At 37.4% G+C, this 19,986-nt stretch overlaps 1 protein-coding gene across 1 annotated transcript in view; it reads right to left on the reverse strand.

The window, feature by feature from the left end:
- Window positions 1–6,399: 6,399 nt before the first annotated feature.
- Window positions 6,400–19,986, reverse strand: part of C15 (homeobox protein C15) — a 62,000-nt gene continuing 48,413 nt past the window's right edge. The window contains exon 3 of the mRNA XM_028176054.2: window positions 6,400–7,428. Coding sequence (XP_028031855.2) covers window positions 7,134–7,428 — 295 coding nt within the window. The 3' untranslated portion in view covers window positions 6,400–7,133. The remainder of the gene's footprint in view (window positions 7,429–19,986) is intronic.

A 19,986-nucleotide genomic window follows, 5' to 3' on the forward strand; every position in this document is an offset into this window, starting at 1 on the left:
CGCCTGATTGCGCATGTCACACGAAATGCGTCATCGCAGGTGACGCCGGGCTGCTGCGCCGGCAGTCCGCCACAAAGCCTCGTACTGATCGCGCGTTTCTCTCATTATTGTATTTTCATATATTTGTTAGTCGTTTGTTTTGTGTCTCGTTAATTTGTTAATAATCTGTAGTGTATCGTGTTGTCGTAATATAGAACTATTTCTCGTATTGTTTCGTTTAATTTTTTATATCCAGTAAACTCCAGTCGTGCGTCGGAGCGGACACACACACTTTTTTTTTTCTGTTGTTTCAGCTTACTTATATGGGACGATTTTTTACGATAAACATTTATTGTGTTGCGTTGTTGTAAGTGCTTTGTTGATGTTTTAATCTATTGATGCCTAACAACATGATTGTAAGCATGATGATTAGCTAGCAGCTTGACCTCCCTGCCTCAAGATCTTGTGGAACACCCAAGATAAAGTGGAAAGATGTGGGGCTGAAACACAGAAGGATAAAGCGAAGTAGAGGAGAACAATAAGGAAAGGTGACCTCATTACCATGTGGAATACATAGTTAGGACGAGAAAGAGAGCTGTAAATCCTGCTTACCATTAATTTGTTACCAGACTATCAAAAATATCTAATTTATTTTTGACGTGACAACGTCTTATAATTCGATAGAACCGGCTGCACGCACGAAAAAACATGACTCATGCGGCGTTACCTCGCCCTGAGGCATTCCATTTAAGGCTTGAAGTGCAAGCGAGAGCGCGCAACGTGCGACAAAGAGGCACAATCGGCCTCCGCGTTCGGCAGCGTTCCACATCTGTCTCTCTCCTACTTGAGTGAGCGATGCATCCGCGTGGACAGCTGCTATATTTATTTATTTATTTTATTTATTTATTTATGTACACACAGAAAACAAGACACAGTACAGAGTAATAGGAAAATTATGTACAAAGGCACTGCTTATTTCTTTGAGAAATCTCTTCCAGCAGACCTGCGAGAGGATAATGAGAATAATAATAAAAAGTGATAAGTGTGTGTAGAACAAATAACACATAACTAAAATAACAAACACAAAATGAGAATTATAGCACATACACATAGCAAATATTATAAGTAACACAGTAACACTCGTGTATGCGAAGAGTATAGAACCATGATCATTCGGTTGATGAGAGATAAAATTGTTTGACCTTGTATTTAAAAACAGAAACAGACTTGCAAACTCGGATGTCAGCCGGCAACGAATTCCACAGTCTGACTGCGTGCACAGTAAAGGAGTGAGAATAGAAATTGGTTTTGTGGGAAGGGAATAACCAAACAGAACGTTGGTTGGACCTGCAGGGAGCATCAGGAGAACGAATGAAAGAGAATCGCTCACGTAAATATAAGGGAGAAGTGGGCTTATGTAGGATATTGAATAGGAGACATAATATTCGAGTATTCCTACGAAGGCGTATAGGGAGCCATTTAAGTTCTTTGCGAAAATGAGAAACATGATCGAATTTTCTGAGATTGTATATAAAACGGATACATAGATTTTGCAACCTCTCAAGCTTGTTTGAGAGCTCCTCAGTGGCATCCAAGTAGCAGGCATCGGCGTAATCAATATATACAATAATATATATACAATATATACAATAATACATTTACATGTTTTCGTCTAGTATGAAGTTCAGTGAAAAATGAATATGGTGTCAATTGTTTATAGCAACGATAATTGCGATAATTGAAAAATGAAACCATTCCATCAGTATTTTCTTATGACGTTGTCACGTTCAACTATCGTCAGTAAACCGACTTTACAAACAACCGATTTTTTTAGGAAGATTTTGACGGCCTTAGAATCGTGTTTTTTTTATTGCTTAGTTGGGTGGACGAGCTCGCAGCCCATCTGGTGTTAAGTGGTTACTGAAGCCCATAGACATCCACAACGTAAATGTGCCACCCATCTTGAGATATAAGTTCTAAGGTCTCAGCATAGTTACAACGGCTGCCCCACCCTTCAAACCGAAACGCATTACTCCTTCACGGCAGAAATAGAAGGGCGGACTCACAAGAGGTCCTACCACCAGTGTTAAATGAAAGTTACGTGATACACACGAGACAGCAGGGACCATTGTCATTTAATACAAAATCTTCTCAATTCAATAATCTCTATTATCCAAAAAATCAAGAACATAACTGATTCGGATTAAATGTGTCACAAAAGTGGTTTCACATTGGCCGAATTAAGTAAGATATTGTCGTGGTAAATGACACGACCCGCGCGATATATACTCATACATACATATACTAGTATCTGCTATACTGCAGGAGTGGCCAACTTGATTAGTACCAAGATCTACTGTCTACTGACGAAACAATCTGCGATCTACCATTAGCGTTTATTTAAATTTAATAAAACAATGTAGTTCAGTATACAAATAAATAGTATATTTTCTTTTATTAAAAAAAATTAAAATAAACCTGAAATTATATAATAAAAAAGAACTATTGTGTGGAAGAGAGGATAAATATTGTGACGTAATGGTCATTAATAAATGATGCAAGATGAAGATGATGCGTGCAGGAATTGGTGATTACGTTGCGCAGTCTGTTCTATGTATTTATATTTTTGTATGTATGTACTATGTAGTCGTTTTGGCAACGTAATTATAACCTAGTGTTCATTTTACTCATGTCTACTGTAGGTGAGCTCACGGGACTCAAGCCGGGAGTGTTGCTAGCACTGGCTCTAGCAAGAGCAGTGCTTCGCAGAATCTACCACCGGATCGAAAACGCGACCCACTGAGAAGATCCGACGAGAAACTCAGTGGGCTGTGTCTATGGGTTAATCTACTCGTCGAGCCCTTCGTCGCGAATGACGGGTTCGGCGAGGACGGTTACTGGTGTTTGAGGTGTCTAAAAGCACCTTTAATGGATCGGTAGGATCCGAAATGACGTGCTTAGGGCGACGTCGACTGTTTACCAGCAGGTGGGCGAGCAAGGGCTTAGCCAGGAAGGGTGGGATTTGCTAACAGCTACCCGAACACCTCCAAAGGAGACCTCAAAACTCAAGAGCAACTGCTTCGCGAATGAATCTACTACTGGATCGGAATCGCGACCCGATGAGAAGATCTGGCAAGAAACTCAGTGTGCTGATGCATGGGTTAGGTTGCACGAGTAGGGTTAAATTTGCTTTTTATTTTAATGTTATTAGATTGGATTTCGTCGATTTTAATGATGAACAAATGAGATTCAAAGTTGAATCGTAAGACTTAAAATTTCAAATATATTTTTATTTAACGAAAGACTGAGGATATAAAAAAAAAAAACAAATAATCAGATTATTTAATGTTTTATTAAAAGGTTGACCGGCTAGCCAGCACGTTCGAATCTAAAATTAAAATCTTACAATAATTTACAATGATGATCTATAATAAAACGTGTTATTAACTAATGTTATTAGAGAAAACTATATAATTTAATTATATTTACATATTAATATTCAATTACACGTAAGCTTTGTACATGGCGTAACTTAGGAATCGTTACGTTACGATTTACAAGTTGTGTTGTCTTCGTCAAACGTGTGCAAAAGAGACAAAACATAGCGCAATCAATAATTCAGGAATAACAATTTGCAATTTTTGAATAAAAAACGTTTTCTTTATTGCTTAGTTGGGCGGTTCTCGGGTCCCATAGACATCTACAAAGTAAATTCCGTCACCCACCTTGAGATAAGAGTTCTAAAGTCCCAGTTTTTAACGGCAGCCCCACACTTCAACCTGAAACGCGTTACTTACTGCTTCACGGCTGAAATAGGCAGGGTGGTGGCATCTACCCGTACAGACTCGCAAGACGTCCTACCACCAGTGATACTGCTAATAGGAGGTCTTATTTAAATGGTAATCTGCGTAATCTTGTAATAAATGGTAGCCTGCGTTGATGGTGGATAAAGCCAATGGGTTCAGTTTAGTCGATATCTGTCTACTGCCTTTCACTATATCCCCATAAACTTGATTTTTTTATTAAACTATGGTTCAATTGGAAATTGTACTAATGCCCCAGGTTTGAAGTCGTCGTGGCCTAAAGGATAAGACGTCTGGTGCATTCGTATCGAGCGATGCACTGGTTTTCGAATCTCGCTGGCGGGTACCAATTTTTCTAATGAAATACGTACTCAACAAATGTTCACGATTGACTTCCACGGTGAAGGAATAACATCGTGCAATAAAAATCAAACCCGCAAAATTATAATTTGCGTAATTACTGGTGGTAGGACCTCTTGTGGGTCCGCACGGGTAGGTACCACCGCCCCGCCTATTTCTGCCGTGAAGCAGTAATGCGTTTCGGTTTGAAGGGTGGGGCAGCCGTTGTGACTATACTGAGACCTTAGAACTATATCTCAAGGTGTGTGGCGCATTTACGTTGTAGATGACTATGGGCTCCAGTAACAAATTAACACCAGGTGGGCTGTGAGCTCGTCCACACATCTAAGCAATAAAAAAAAAAAAGGTTTTGTTTTATGCAATTTAGAATTCACTACTGGCCAATTTATCAAGCATAAAAGCAAAAAATACGCTCTTCGTTACAGAACGAATAATAAATGGACGAATTTAAAAAAAAAAGGAATACTTTTATAATGGCGTTAATAGATTTTCATCGAAGTTGACCGTGTGATTAATCTGACGTAAATTCGAATGAAATTCAAATTAAAACCATTATGTGTTTGAAATAATGAATTTATATGTAAAAAAATTAAGAGAGAAGACTGTTTTTATATTCATCGTCGAATAGAAATAGGCTTTAAGAAATAACGTATGAATTTTTGAATTTCTAAACGTGTATGGATGTTTCTCGCATGCGCTGTGATAAATAACAAAATGTAGGCAAAGTGTAGTAAGTTTGAGTGACATTTTGAATTAGTGATTTGCTATTTTTAAATGTGAACAGATAAATCGAATACGTATCGGAAATTTCCATTTACTGGTGACATTAGGATGAACACTGTAAATTTTATTTTTATCAATCGGTTCATATTTGTTAATTTTCATTGCCGCCGGCGGCAGAGGCAAGTGGCTCACTCTTATTACGCTTTTAGTCTCCAAGTCTTATCTGCTAAGAGACATGTTATAAAGTTGAGCTCATCTAAGACCCTAATCGTGCAAGGCAAAGAAAGAACGATGGTGTTCTATGAAGCAACAATGCTGCGGCGATGGGAGTGCTATTGAAAACAAGATGGTTGCTGTCTAGCGATATACAGCGGTTTGGTTTTATCCTTGGTATTTTTGAGAAAGATGGTGACCGTCGACACAAAAGTTTACTTGTTTGTCTATGGAGGAAATTAAAAATGATGGAATCATCTCTCATATCAACGACCGCACTGTAGAAAATGTAAAAATATCATATATTTTTTTGGATTGAAGGAGTACTGGTGGCCCGGAGGCCTTTTCAGTTTCAGAAGTACAGGTGGGCGAGCAAAGGCTCAGCCAGGAGGGTAAAGATATCTAACGCCCCTTCGTAAGTTCGGAATTTCCAAGAATTAAAACACTCTTCACTTTATCATTGTTGGTAGGAAACATTGTGCGACCGTATGGGTAGATGCAAACGCCCTGCCCTATTTTAATAGCTAAGTTCGTCTTCTTAGATAGATTTTTGATTAAAATTATTGGCCTTTGTCTTTTTTCTGGATGATTTTTAAACTGTTTAAGCATTGTTAAGGCTCTTAACTAATAATTAACTCTAATCATCGTTTAAATTCTACTTTTGATATCATAATGGTGACAATATTGAATAATTCTAATCACATCAAATGCTTAATTGAATTATATTTGTAATAATCGATTAAATATTTTAGTATACATTTTAATGGTTTGCCTATGATTTAATATAATACTGTTCATGCTTATATACAAATTTCCAAAGATTATTTACTAAAGCTCATTAAAATTTATTTTATAATTGTTACTTAGAATTAAATACACAAATTTAGTAATTATTCATAAATATTTACATATCGGCTAGTTATCAAAATAAGCTAAATGTTCAGCTCCTAGTTAACATTGATATTGTGAATTGGAAATGATTTAAAACTAATTACACTTTATTTGTTTCAAAATATTTTTATTGCAGTCTCCATTGATCTCCGTAAAAGGTGAAAATGTCGCGCGAAGAGGTTATCATCAGCAAAACACATAAAATTACAATTAATTTAAATAAATGTAGGTAAGTATGTAGATACATAGTCAAAATAAAAAAAAACGATTTTAGTTTGCTTTTTTTTTGCATTTGAATTTTAAAATTTTATTTATTTACATTTTAGTCTTGCTTTTCTTATTATCATTATATTATTCCAGACGCTTCGAATAATTTACGGTTTTAGCTTAAAAAACGCAAGGATAAACCGTGAAAGTAGTTATAATACCAAAATGATATCGTTTGTAACAACAAAACTATATTAGGCGCAATTAATTGTAAGGACGTGTGTAATAATTTATAATTTAAGTACAAACAAAAGTTCACTTCTTGTGCTGCGTCTAACATTATATACTGTAACAAATCGCCCAATGATAAGTTTTATTATTCAACAATCACCACTAATCAAAATTACAATTCCTCAGTAACAATACAATCCTTAGATAGCACTTCCGAAATATACAGTACCATAGTTTGTTACGAAGTAAATATTATTAAAATTAAACATCATTGAATTATTTCAATATTAATATGTACAAAAGCGACGTTATTTTTGCTCTTACATTTAGGAGACTTATATACAATTTTGACACAGACCTCAAGTCTCAATGTGAAAGGTGTCATTCACATTAGGATGTCGATGGGCATCGGTAGCCACTTAACCTCAGGAGAGCCGTGAGCTCGTTGACTCATTTAAGAAATAATAAAAAAAATTGATAGGGCTGTCCCGTGAGGACGCAACGTAGATGAGAAGCAATGCGTTTGCTTCTCATAGAAACTGAACCGTAGCAACCTTAAGATATTTAAATTAGATCTTCAACGCAATCCGAACTCTATAAGCTTCTGGAATTACTATAGTTCTGAAAGGTTTGCAATGTGCTGAAATCTAGGCAGCCTCTTTGACATCCTGAATGCAGACTGGTGATGTCGTGACGGTAATTATCTTAGGAAATTTCTGTTTTACTTCAACAAATAGGAGAAGCAACGGGCGGCGGGTGCGGTGGTGGGGGATTGGTTGTCTGGGCATTCATGAAGCTTCCTTGATTCCCGGCCCAGGGTTGGAGGTTTTGTAACGCGCTCAATGCTGTATTGTTCGGTTGTGAGGCCGCGTTGTTTTGCGTTTGATAATGTAGAGCTGAGAGACCGGCTGAAGGTGGGGGTTCGGGGATGTAGCCTTTGCTCAAAGCCTCGGCTTGCAGGGAGAGCATCAGACGGTTCGCGGCCTGCCTTTCTGCTTCCCGTTCTTCAGCCGTTTGACGTCTGTAACAAAAGATGCATCGTTAGTTTTTTATCTATATCTAACATCTATCGTTTTCATGATTATCTATATCAGCTAACATCTATCTTTTTGATGATAAAAATTACCTTAATGTAATCAGTAAAATCATAATGATTTTTTTTTTATTGCTTAGATGGGTGGACGAGTTCATAGCCCGCCTGGTGTTAAGTGGTTACTGGAGTCCATAGACATCTACACCGTAAATGCGCCACCCACCTTGAGATATAAGTTCTAAGATCTCAGTATAGTTACAAGGGCTGCGCCACCCTTCAAACCGAAACGCATTACTGCTTCACGGCAGAAATAGGCAGGACGGGGGTACCTACCCTTGCGGACTCACAAGAGGCCCTACCACCAGTATTCTCTCTTATTCTCAATTATTTCTCTCTTAAAAGCTTGACGTTGAAGGTATAGTTAGAAATTTACAAAACTGAGTCAGTTTAGAATAAACCTTTGAAAGAGCTAAAGTTTGTACTAGACTCAACGACCCTTATTACAAATCATCAGGTCCCATTCTAATTAGGTGACTGCTTGCGTTTGAACATAAGATTCCATTAATATCTCACTCAGGGCTCGAATTCATTGAGACCGAATTTAAATTTAAACTCTTTTTAATAAGATCGAAAACAAATTAACGAAATATTATCCGAACTCGTACGTCAGAACGCATTATCGATTCGCATTCACGCTGTTCGTACAACACGACAGTTTAATTCGAATCAGCAAATGAATGTCACATTCACAAAAATAATCGCATCGAACAATGTTTAAAATTTAATTTTCATCTCATTAAATCGATAATGAAAGCCGTATTTGTGTGTTGTACAAACGCAAACGTCCGCCTCACTACGCCCGTTGAATAATTGAACGCGTCGAAAGCTGGGCCATCGTGAATTATCTCATTCGAATAATCGACTATAATATAATCGAATGTCGTATCGAAATATTGTGACGTATTATACGATCGCATCGTTTTGTTATACCTAATTAGTGAGTGATGTGAAACAAAACGAGATTAATTAAATTGTATGAAATTAAATCAGTATCTGTTCAGCTTAAATAATTCTGTGGTGTGTGACGTAATGAAATGTCGTATAGCAAGTTTTTTTTTTTACTATACTGTTAATATATATAATTTGTAAACAACATTAGCTCTTACGACATAAGCATATAAACCCGCGAATTGTAAATGCTTTAATAATATATATCGCTTTGACGGATGAACCATCTCATGGTCCATTTGGTATTAATTGATTACTGAAGTCCATGGACAACAAAAACGCAAATGCCGACTTCCAGTTGAGACGTAAGTTCTAAGTCTCCATTCTATAGTACAACGGCTGCCCCATCCTTGCGATATAGAGTAGATTTCTGCTTCACGGCAGAAATAGGCAGGGTAGTGGTACCTACAGCGTTCACAAGACGCTTTACCACCAGTAAAAAGTAAATATGGTGGGCGTTGTGGAACTATGAGTTTTTTGTTTGCGTCATTAGAAAAGCTTAAGGGCTATGTGATGTACGCCAATAGAGTTCGTAGACTATAAAATAGTAACTAGTAGATTATAAAGAATATTATTCATCCTAAGGATCTTGAGTACTGCTATAGTGAACTCATAGGGGCTATTATTCTATCTATTATTGTTACTTTGACTCAATGATTCGATTTTCGAGATGCGTTTTAGTTTGTATAGGCTCTTATAATTTTAAGGCATTAAAAAGGACTTGTACTAATTTATTTAACAGTTGACAGAAGCTGAAATAGTAATAACTATATCTATCTACTCTATTCCCCTAATTACATCATGATACATCTAGGTATACTAAACCATATTTTTAAAGCTTTGAAAAAAAAAGTGTGTGTGTCCGCTCCGACGCACGACTGGAGTTTACTGGATATAAAAAATTAAACGAAACAATACGAGAAATAGTTCTATATTACGACAACACGATACACTACAGATTATTAACAAATTAACGAGACACAAAACAAACGACTAACAAATATATGAAAATACAATAATGAGAGAAACGCGCGATCAGTACGAGGCTTTGTGGCGGACTGCCGGCGCAGCAGCCCGGCGTCACCTGCGATAACGCGGCCGCGCGTTGGCTCCTGATTGGCGCGCGCACGCATCACGCAATCAGGAGCCAATCAGGCGCATAACGCATTTCGTGTGACATGCTAGTACGATTTTGATTGGCACGCGCACGCATCACGCAATCAGGAGCCAATCAGGCGCATAACGCATTTCGTGTGACATGCTAGTACGATTTTGATTGGCGCGCGCACGCATCACGCAATCAGGAGCCAATCAGGCGCATAACGCATTTCGTGTGACATGCTAGTACGATTTTGGTCCCCATAATTTTCATACCCCGGGCCTATATATGTAAATCGATTCTAAAGGAGTAAACTCCAAAAAAAGCAAAACATTAACTGTTTTCGTTAACTATATTTGAAATAAACATCAAACGTTGGTCCAACATTATCTTAACACATCAATGAAAACCACATGCAAATTGGTTCATACATATATTTGTTCAGATAAAACAGTTATCTGATGTAGCCGGCGGCGCGTTATCTTAGAGCAGTGATTCTCAACCTTTTTTTTTGTTGCGGCACATATTTAACGATTTCAAAATTTGGCGGCACACAAAAAAAAATGATAAAAATTATTGGAGTTTACTCCTTTAGAATCGATTTACATATATAGGCCCGGGGTATGAAAATTATGGGGACCAAAATCGTACTAGCATGTCACACGAAATGCGTTATGCGCCTGATTGGCTCCTGATTGCGTGATGCGTGCGCGCGCCAATCAAAATCGTACTAGCATGTCACACGAAATGCGTTATGCGCCTGATTGGCTCCTGATTGCGTGATGCGTGCGCGCGCCAATCAAAATCGTACTAGCATGTCACACGAAATGCGTTATGCGCCTGATTGGCTCCTGATTGCGTGATGCGTGCGCGCGCCAATCAGGAGCCAACGCGCGGCCGCGTTATCGCAGGTGACGCCGGGCTGCTGCGCCGGCAGTCCGCCACAAAGCCTCGTACTGATCGCGCGTTTCTCTCATTATTGTATTTTCATATATTTGTTAGTCGTTTGTTTTGTGTCTCGTTAATTTGTTAATAATCTGTAGTGTATCGTGTTGTCGTAATATAGAACTATTTCTCGTATTGTTTCGTTTAATTTTTTATATCCAGTAAACTCCAGTCGTGCGTCGGAGCGGACACACACACTTTTTTTACTTACTACAACACACTGCATAAATCGTTTATCAAAAAATTTTAATATACGAAATAAACTACAATATACTATATTTTTTTTTTTTTGTGGATTTATATATATTATATTCATGTTTAAAATATTTTTCTTTTAAAATGATCTAATTTAATAATATTAACATTATTATATATTCGCAAAATTTGGCGGCACACTTTTGAAATTTGGCGGCACACAAAAGTGCCGCGGAACAGTGGTTGAGAATCACTGTCTTAGAGTAATCATAATGTCAATCTTCGATTACACATAAACCAACACAGACAGACGATGTTAAACCAACATTTAAAACAATTATCGTTTGTCAAACTGCCAGTGGTTGAGCAGTGAATAATATATTAGTCTTAGAGCCGACGGTCGGGCTTCTAACCGGATTTGCGTCAGGTAGACTTGTAAATAAATGGCGACAGGCGAATTAGTCCGTTTGATGGATATCCGGTTTTTAATTGCCTACGCTAATTTTAGTTTTGAATGAATCGTTGATTTCAAAGATAATATCGAAGGGTGAAAGTCTATTGGGTTTAAGCATACCATCAGGGCTTTGGAATGAGCTCCCCTCCACGGTGTTTTCCGAGCGCTATGACAGGTCCTTCTTCAAACGAGGCTTGCGGAGAGTACTTAATGGTAGGCAGCGGCTTGACTCTGCCCCTGGCATTGCTGACGTCCATGAGCGACGGTGACCACTTACCATCAGGTGGCCCGTATGCTCGTATGCCTACAACGGCAATTTTTTTTCTCTTTGTAAGTAAATGTGCGTTCTATTTGGTATTAGCATCAACAGTTGTTTTTAATTGAACTTCAATTAATTGAACTTAATTGAACTTCAATTTACTCTGATACTCAAGTAACTGAAGAAGTTTTCTTGTTACGATGTTTTTTTCCAAATTTTAAACTTTAAATGGCTCTCATGCAAAATTTGGTGCGTTTTAATGTAAAATAAAAAATGTGCGTATTGGTGTTGGTGGTGGATAAGGTGTCGCGTGTGTAATTCTGGTATTGTTACTGGTGGTAGGACCTCTTGTGAGTCCGCGCGGGTAGGTACCACCACCCCGCCTATTCCTGCCGTGAGGCAGTAATGCGTTTCGGTTTGAAGGGTGGGGCGGCCGTTGTAACTATACTTGAGACCTTAGAACTTATATCTCAAGGTGGGTGGCGCATTTACGTTGTAGATGTCTATGGGCTCCAGTAACTACTTAACACCAGGTGAGCTGTGAGCTCGTCCACGCATCTAAGCAATAAAAAAAAAATTCAATCATTACGTTGTTTGAAATTTCAAACTGTGTTTCAAATTCAATATTAACGTAACTAGTATCTTAGCTATGATATTATATACAAAGAAAAGATGAAATAAAGTTTATTATTTCTTCGGTGGATAAATATTTAAAAAAAAAATTGAAAATATATATCATTCATCCATTCATTTCAAATCAGGTTCTTTTTAAAAATATCATAAAATATACCGTGACATTTTACAATTTTAATTTTCACAGTATCCTTTTTGTAATAGATATTGTAGGTGAAAGGGACATGTCAAGGACATGTTGAAGGACATGTCTTCATTTATACGTTTGCAAATATGTTAATAAAAAACACGCATTAACATTATTGCAATACTCAAAATTCAAGGTATAATAAATACTTCAAAAGGTTTCACTAAGTAAGGCAACGTTTTAACGTTATTTTCAAAATATACACAAACTCCACGGACAACTTTATCGAAATGCTTCCCTTAAGAGTCTCATAATAATCTTAACGTCTGAGTTCTGTAATAATGTTAGCAGTAAATAATGTCCTACAGACGCAGTTCTGCATCTTAATACTCGAATAGAACGCATGCTATCAAATGAGATAGTGTAGTGACTTCACTTGAGTGCACTAGAGAGTGAACGCTTTAATGCGATTATCGTTTTCAAAATGTCTTGTTCGAATTGTATTTTCTTCTATTTTCACGAGTCGTGGATATAATTAAAAACGTTCAACACCTTTCCTCGTCCGTGGCCGCGAATACTTTTAAAGTATTCAAAAGTATTCGAATCGATTAAACCCTAAAACTAATGTTGAATTTATTAAAATCGATTTAATTACGAACAAAATATTGATGTGTCTGTGATTTCATAGATTATCTCATTATGTTTTTTGTTAAATAAATGTTTCTAATCAATATTAATCTTTATTAAACTGATTAATATTAAACTTTATTGGACGAGTTTGGCCCAGTATTCCACGATTCACTTTATCTTTACTAAAGCATTAGTCTAGTACAAGTCTCATATCTCTTACTGGTCTCATATCTCTCTAGTCTTACTGGTGGTAGGACCTCTTGTCAGTCCGCGTGGGTAGGTACCACCACCCTGCCTATTTCTGCCGTGAAGCAGTAATGCGTTTCGGTTTGAAGGGTAGGGCAGCCGTTGTAACTATACTGAGACCTTAGAACTTATATCTCAAAGGTGGGTGGCGCGTTTATGTTGTAGATGTCTATGGGCTCCAGTAACCACTTAACACCAGGTAGGCTGTGAGCTCGTCCACACATTTAAGCAATATAAAAACAAAAAAAAGTATTATATTGGCGGTTATAAGTCGCGACTAATGTCGCGACATTTTTCAAAGTAGGTGAATCTATTTAGGATCAATACCGCATTGATTCCTAGATTCCTTGATATAGGCTCTAATAACGACTTAACTGCAGGTGGGTTGTTTGCTGTAGGATTATCGATATGAAATCGAACTACTGCTCTTAACGATTTTTTTTTTCGTTCTTATAATGTAACTTCATTTATGGGTTCATTTGAATGTAGAATTTGAAAAAGCTACAATTGAAAAAAAATAATTTTATAACATCATTAAAATTTTCGAAATCGCATCGACAATGGAAATTGATTCTGAGGCTACTCTATTAACTTATACGGACGTGTCTCACTTCTGTAATCGATAATCGAATTACATTTGAACGGAGCTTTGAAAAGCGGTCGATATAAACGTTAAATCGATTAACATAAAACAGGGCTGCTCAATGGTAATTGAAAACTTAATTTAATTGAATAAAATCGATTATGAAACATTAAATTATGAATTCATTCTACCGACGCACGACCCTATTAGACAGAAAATAGACCTTCAAACATAAAGTCACCGCGCTTGCACAATTCACTGAGGATTGAAATGGAGATTACTGCTTTGTGAATTCAGACGATTCAGCCGACCTTTAGGTAAATGCGATTTTAATTTGTTACACATTGCGTTTGAATTAGTTTTACGACCATTTTGATGCCACATATCATTCACGAATAATTACATTACTCGTCTATGAGCACGAAAACTGTAGAGCATTCGAAACGTTGTGAGCGTGAGCGTGGTGAGCTCACGGGACTCAAACCGGAGTGCTGCTAACACTGGCCCTAGCAAGAACAGTGCTTCGCAGAATCTATCACCGAATCGGAAACGCGACCCACTGAGAAGATCCGGCGAGAATCTCGGCGGGCTGTGTCTATGGGTTAATTCACTCGTGGAGCCCTTCCTTGCAAGCGACGGGTTGGACGAAGACGGTGACCGTTGCTTGAAAAGCTTAAAAGTGCCGATAGTGGACATCCAGAGGATCCGACAAGCCATGTTTTTGAGGCTATTGCGTTCCCTCGGCACCTGAGTCTGACATGAATATATTTTTTCTTTTTTTAAATTATTATTGCTTTGATGAGAGGACAAGCTCACGGCCCACCTAATGTTAAGTGGTTACCGGAGCCTATAGACATCTACAACGTAAATGCCGTCACCCACCTTGAGATATAAGTTCTAAGGTCTCAGAGTCGGCTTAGCTCTTAAGAGGTTTGATACGTCTTTTGATCTATTTATCTATGCGTTTTTTTTTAAAACGCCAAGTAGTGCTTTTTTTTAAAAAGCTAAAAAAGGCCTTCCAATTATCATTACTGTGTTATTTAAAGCTGAGTAAAGCGAGTGCTTAGCGAAATAAACAACCAAGATCTCAGCCTTGGACTGATAATGACGGTCGACCACGAAGCCAACCACAACTCAAAGAAGGATCTATTGTGAAACTGTGGTTGCAAATAATTAGAACATTAAATATTCCAAAGTTGTACTATTTTATTATTTAATTATCCATAATATAATTTTGTAGTCGTCGTGGCCTAACCGATAAAACGTCCAGTGCGTTCGTGTTGAACGATGCACCGGTGTTCGAATATCAGGCGGGTACCAATTTTTCTAATGAAATACGTACTCAACAAATGTTCACGATTGACTTCCACGGTGAAGGAATAACATCGTGTAATAAAAATGAAACCCGCAAAATTACAATTTGCGTAATTATTGGTGGTAGGACCTCTTGTGAGTCCGCGCGGGTGGGTACCACTACCCTGCCTATTTTTGCAGTGAAGCAGAAATGCGTTTCGGTTTGAAGGGTGGGGCAGCCGTTGTAGCTATACTTGAGACCTTAGAACTTATATCTCAAGGTGGGTGGTGTATTTACGTTGTGGATGTCTATGGGCTCCAGTAACCACTTAACATCAGGTGGGCTGTAAGCACGTCCACCCATCTAAAAAAAACCACTTAACGAGTGCGCGTGCTAGGCCTCAGTTCGCGAACTATGGAGAACTGCTGTCAAGGCTTTAATAAACAAGGACTCCATAAGACCACGACTGCTCTATCAAGAGTAGCCGACTATGATGAGCAGAAACTGTCTTTTCATATCATTATATCTTGCTTTTGATTGGTCCTTAATCCGTCTATTCCCTATGACACCAAATATGTTATCTAATACTTATTGCCCGCTAAATGGGCAATAGTGTTAATGTATAATTATTTATTTTCCTACCCATTCTAGTAGCCTCGAAGGGTTATTCTAGATTCACAGAACTAGTAATTGAGCTCACGAGGCTCTAACCTGACGACGTTACTAACACTAACGCTAGCAAGAGCCGTGCTTCGCAGAATCTACCAGCGGATCGAAAACGCGACCCACTGAGAAAGTCTGGTGAGAAACTCAGTGGGCCGTCTGTGGGTTACTTTACTCGCCGAGCCCTTCGTCGCAAGCGACGGGTTCGGCGAGGACGATGACCGGTGCTTGAGGTACATAAAAGCACCCAATAATGCTACTATAAAATGTATACTATAAAACTAAGACTCGGCACTCATTTCTCAAAGGTGTCGACATTGTTGATGTCTATGGGCCACCGGTAACCACTTGACACCAGACGGGCCGCGAGCTCGTTCACTCATTGAAGCAATAAAATAAACGTACTGTGTTATTTTGTATAATCTCACTGAGGTTCGTTTTAGTATCACAACTACAAAATGCCCTCATGTTCTATCAGACAAATTCGGATCAAAATATCTAAATACAAATATCTAATGCATAGAGCCCTATAATGCGCTGCTTACCCCAAAACGATCATTATATCTTGAACGCAGAAGGTAGCCGAATAATTAGCCCACAACTTAACTCTTAGTGGCCTTTACTTAAAAGGGGTGAACACATTTTGGCTAAACGATGCCTCGCTTTTAAAATATTAATACTCCTGAGTAGACTTCTTGAACTTTATACGCTTGTGAGTTCATTGTAAAATACCTTTTTAAGGCGAACGACATTTTAAAGTGGACGTTTTGTTTAAAAGTCTCGAGAGAAGTTCTGGGTTTATCGAAGAGTTCGAGATAGTTTCCTTTCTTTATATTGTTGTGGTACGAAATAATACGACTGGATATAATGCGTGCAATTGCAAATGTTGGTCTACGTTTTTTTTTTTCTCGCAAAGCGTTGCTTAGTTAGTTAAGCCAATTTTATTATTACAATAAAAGGAAAATGAAAAACAATCAAATAAGGAATTAAGTATAAGTATGTATTTCAATTTCCTCTTCTAAAAGTAGTACATTAATGTTATGTTACCCTTCTATTTGGATTTTTATCTTCTCACTATAAATTTGTAATAATTTTTATATATAAAATATTATAATTTTTTGATGACTTTGTGTTTTTGAGGTAAGTGCTATTAGGGAGACGAAATATTCAAGGCTGCTTTGGCTTTGCCAGCTGTTTGAGAAGAAAGTTGATTATTTGAAGGAATATATCGTTCGATAATATAAGGAAAAAAAAAGTAATTATGTGGTGTCGTGGGACATCAAGTAGGAACGAAGTTCCTTCGGCTAATGTAGAATCGACACAATTTGCAAAAAAAAAAATCGTGCTCAATTTTATGTAGGTTTTCTTGATTTTTCTCTTAAATTTTGCTGATTAGTTTTTATTTAAGTATAGGAAAGTATTTAGGAAATTCAGTATTTTAGGAAATAATAAATTACGTAAAATAGAAAGAGAATGGATGAGAGAACGAAAAGAAAGAGGGAGAAAGAGAAAGGTATTATACACTACTCGCTTGTGTATGCGACTGTCGCGCCTGCGCACGTCTCATTTAACGCTTTTATTCCACGCACTTTTTTCCACGGATTTTTTCTTACGGTTTTACTATCACATTTTTTTCAGTTCGGTCGCGCAGCAAAATCCCTATCCCCTCCAAGCCGTAAGGAACTTCGTTCCAAAAATATCTTATCATAGAAAAAAAAAAAGCATGAACTAGTCCTACCCAGATCCCCGATAGAACCCAGATTTGCTTCATATCCATTCCATTTCATACTGAAAAAAAATTAAAAAAACAAAATTACTTTAATTCGATGACCGAGCTCACTTCTTATACGGTGTAAAGCAATGACCGAAGCCCACAATGTAAATGACGTCACGCATGACCGTAAGTAAATCGGAACGCACTACGTCGTCGAGTAAATAAGCACCATTTCTGACCTATGCAAGTGTCGTGTTCGCTCAAGCGGCCCGTACTAACTTGAAACCCCTTCAAGTTATTCAATCCCGTTTTTGCAGGATAGCCATCGGAGCACCATGGTTTCTAAGGAACGTGGATCTCCATGATGACCTGGAACTTGACTCAGTCAGTAAGTATCTACAGTAGGCATTATTGCGCCACGTTGAGAAGGCGGCACGATATGAAAACCCGCTTGTCGTGGCCACTGGGAATTACATACCCGATCCTGTAGACCGAATGGTAAATAGTCGACATCGCCCAAAACACGTTATTATGGATCCTCCCGATCCATTAACGGTGCTTTTAGGTACCACAAGCACCGGTCACCGTCCTCGTCGAACCCGTCGCTTGCGACGAAGGGCTCGACGAGCGAATTAACCCCTGAGTTTCTCGCCGTATCTTCTCAGTGAGTCGCGTTTCCGATCCGGTGGTAGATTCTGGCCAATGTTAGCAACACATCCGGTTTGAGCCCCTTGAACTCACCTACATGCTAGGGCGAAGCTGAAATAGCCTTGAGAGGCTATCAGCATAGGTAGAGAAAAAAAGCATCAAATATGTGTATCCGGGCTTGTGGAGAGTACTTAACGGTAGGCAGCGTCTTAGCTCTGCCCCTGTCATTGCTGACGTCCATGGGCGACGATAACCACTCACCATCAGGCGGACCTTTTCTACTTACAAGGTCAATAAAAAAAAAGAAATGATGACCCATACTCGTTGCTACCCAAATAAGTTAATTATAATTTTTACTGTTCAATTACTTCAGTTCACGAAGGTTTTATCTGAATAAAATGTCCTATACAAGATTTTCGGCTTCTGAATTATATTCCGCAAGTCCTAATTAAGATAGCGCGTCTCAATCGATGCACTTACTTTTAATTAAAACCGCCACAAATTATCTTATCGTTATACTTAACAGCGTTTCGATAAAGCTAAAATAAATAATGCAAATTTAAATGCACTTTAAGGAAACATTTATGGGGAGATTTTTTTTTTTTTTTTTTTACCTGCATTTAATCGTATAGAATGTGTTTTAGAGTTCTTATTTTTTATTATTATTTAACGTTTAAAGTACGTTCGTAACTTAAAATTTAGTATTCGTTTTTTATAGTATTATAATATTATTAATAATTAGTTATTACTCTTATACTGAGCACATGAACCGGAACAGCTGAAAATAGAAGCTTATGGAGGCAGTTGGAGGAGGCTTATGTCTATAATAGACAAACAGACAAAAACTAATAATAATATAGATTAAAAAAAAAACTTCCATAAAAATTTAATTAATATTAATACTTACTTAAAACATAAAAAAAAGAAATAATAATTGTATATGTAAAAAAAAAAAATGTGTTTGTCTGAATAAAGGCTTTATTATCATTATTATATTACTCTTATACTACTAACGCTTTCCATGCTTTATCATTAATTTGAATGCAAAAAACCGCCATGAGACAATTTGCAAAACTTATCATTAATGCCTTTATCAAAATTATTATTTACTCTTTTAAAAGTATTATGGTATTGTTGGATTTGTTTTAGATTTAATTAATTCATTTTTGTTGTAATATTTAGTTAATTTGATTATGCTGATTTATTTAACTAAAGTACTACAGTCTAAGTTGTATTGTTTTCGTTCATTTTGTTATCAATAAATATAATAAAATTTTCAATAAAATTCAAGATCCCAAGGATATAAAACAAAATTTACGAATGGTGTGTAAGGACGTGTGTAGTCTCTCTAAACACTAAAGAGTTTTAAAAACTTAAACATTTATTGGCTATTGTTTGAACTTTAAATATGAAATGTTAATTGTAAGAAAACACAAAACAATTAAATTAAAAACTTCAATACAATAAGTCACGTTTCATTAAAATGAATAAATAATTAAGTTAATTCGTCTGAAGAATAAAGTTAATTCATCCGTTTTCAAAGTTTCTAATGTATGGCCTGTCTCACTATCTACCAATTAAAACAGACCCATCTCCCCGTCTAAGTTTATGAAGGCGTTAATCAAAAAGGGGTTGCATTATATGTTGGCAGGGCTCTAATTAAACTGGACGGAGTTTGTGATAATGAATGATTGAACAAAGCGTTAAGTCTATTATAACGTTGCGAGAACTTTATTAGAGGGTAGGGATGTAAAGAGTCGATGTTGTTTATATCGATAGTGAATAAAATTATACGTGTAATTTTGTATGTGTTTAAAATTGCAACAGAGAGAAGCTGTTTTACGGTCATCATCATCATCATCATCATCAGCCTTTATCTGCCCACTGCTGGACATAGGCCTTCCCCAATGCTTTCCACATAATGTGGTCCTCCGCCTTCCGCATCCAACGACTTTCCGCCGTGCGCACTAAGTCGTCAGTCCACCTGGTTGGAGGACGCCCCACGCTCCTTGTACCCATCCGTGGCCTCCATTCGAGGACTTTCCTCC

This window comes from Bombyx mandarina, chromosome 26 (assembly GCF_030267445.1).
Source record: "Bombyx mandarina strain Sakado chromosome 26, ASM3026744v2".
Classification (NCBI taxonomy): Eukaryota; Metazoa; Arthropoda; class Insecta; order Lepidoptera; family Bombycidae; genus Bombyx; species Bombyx mandarina.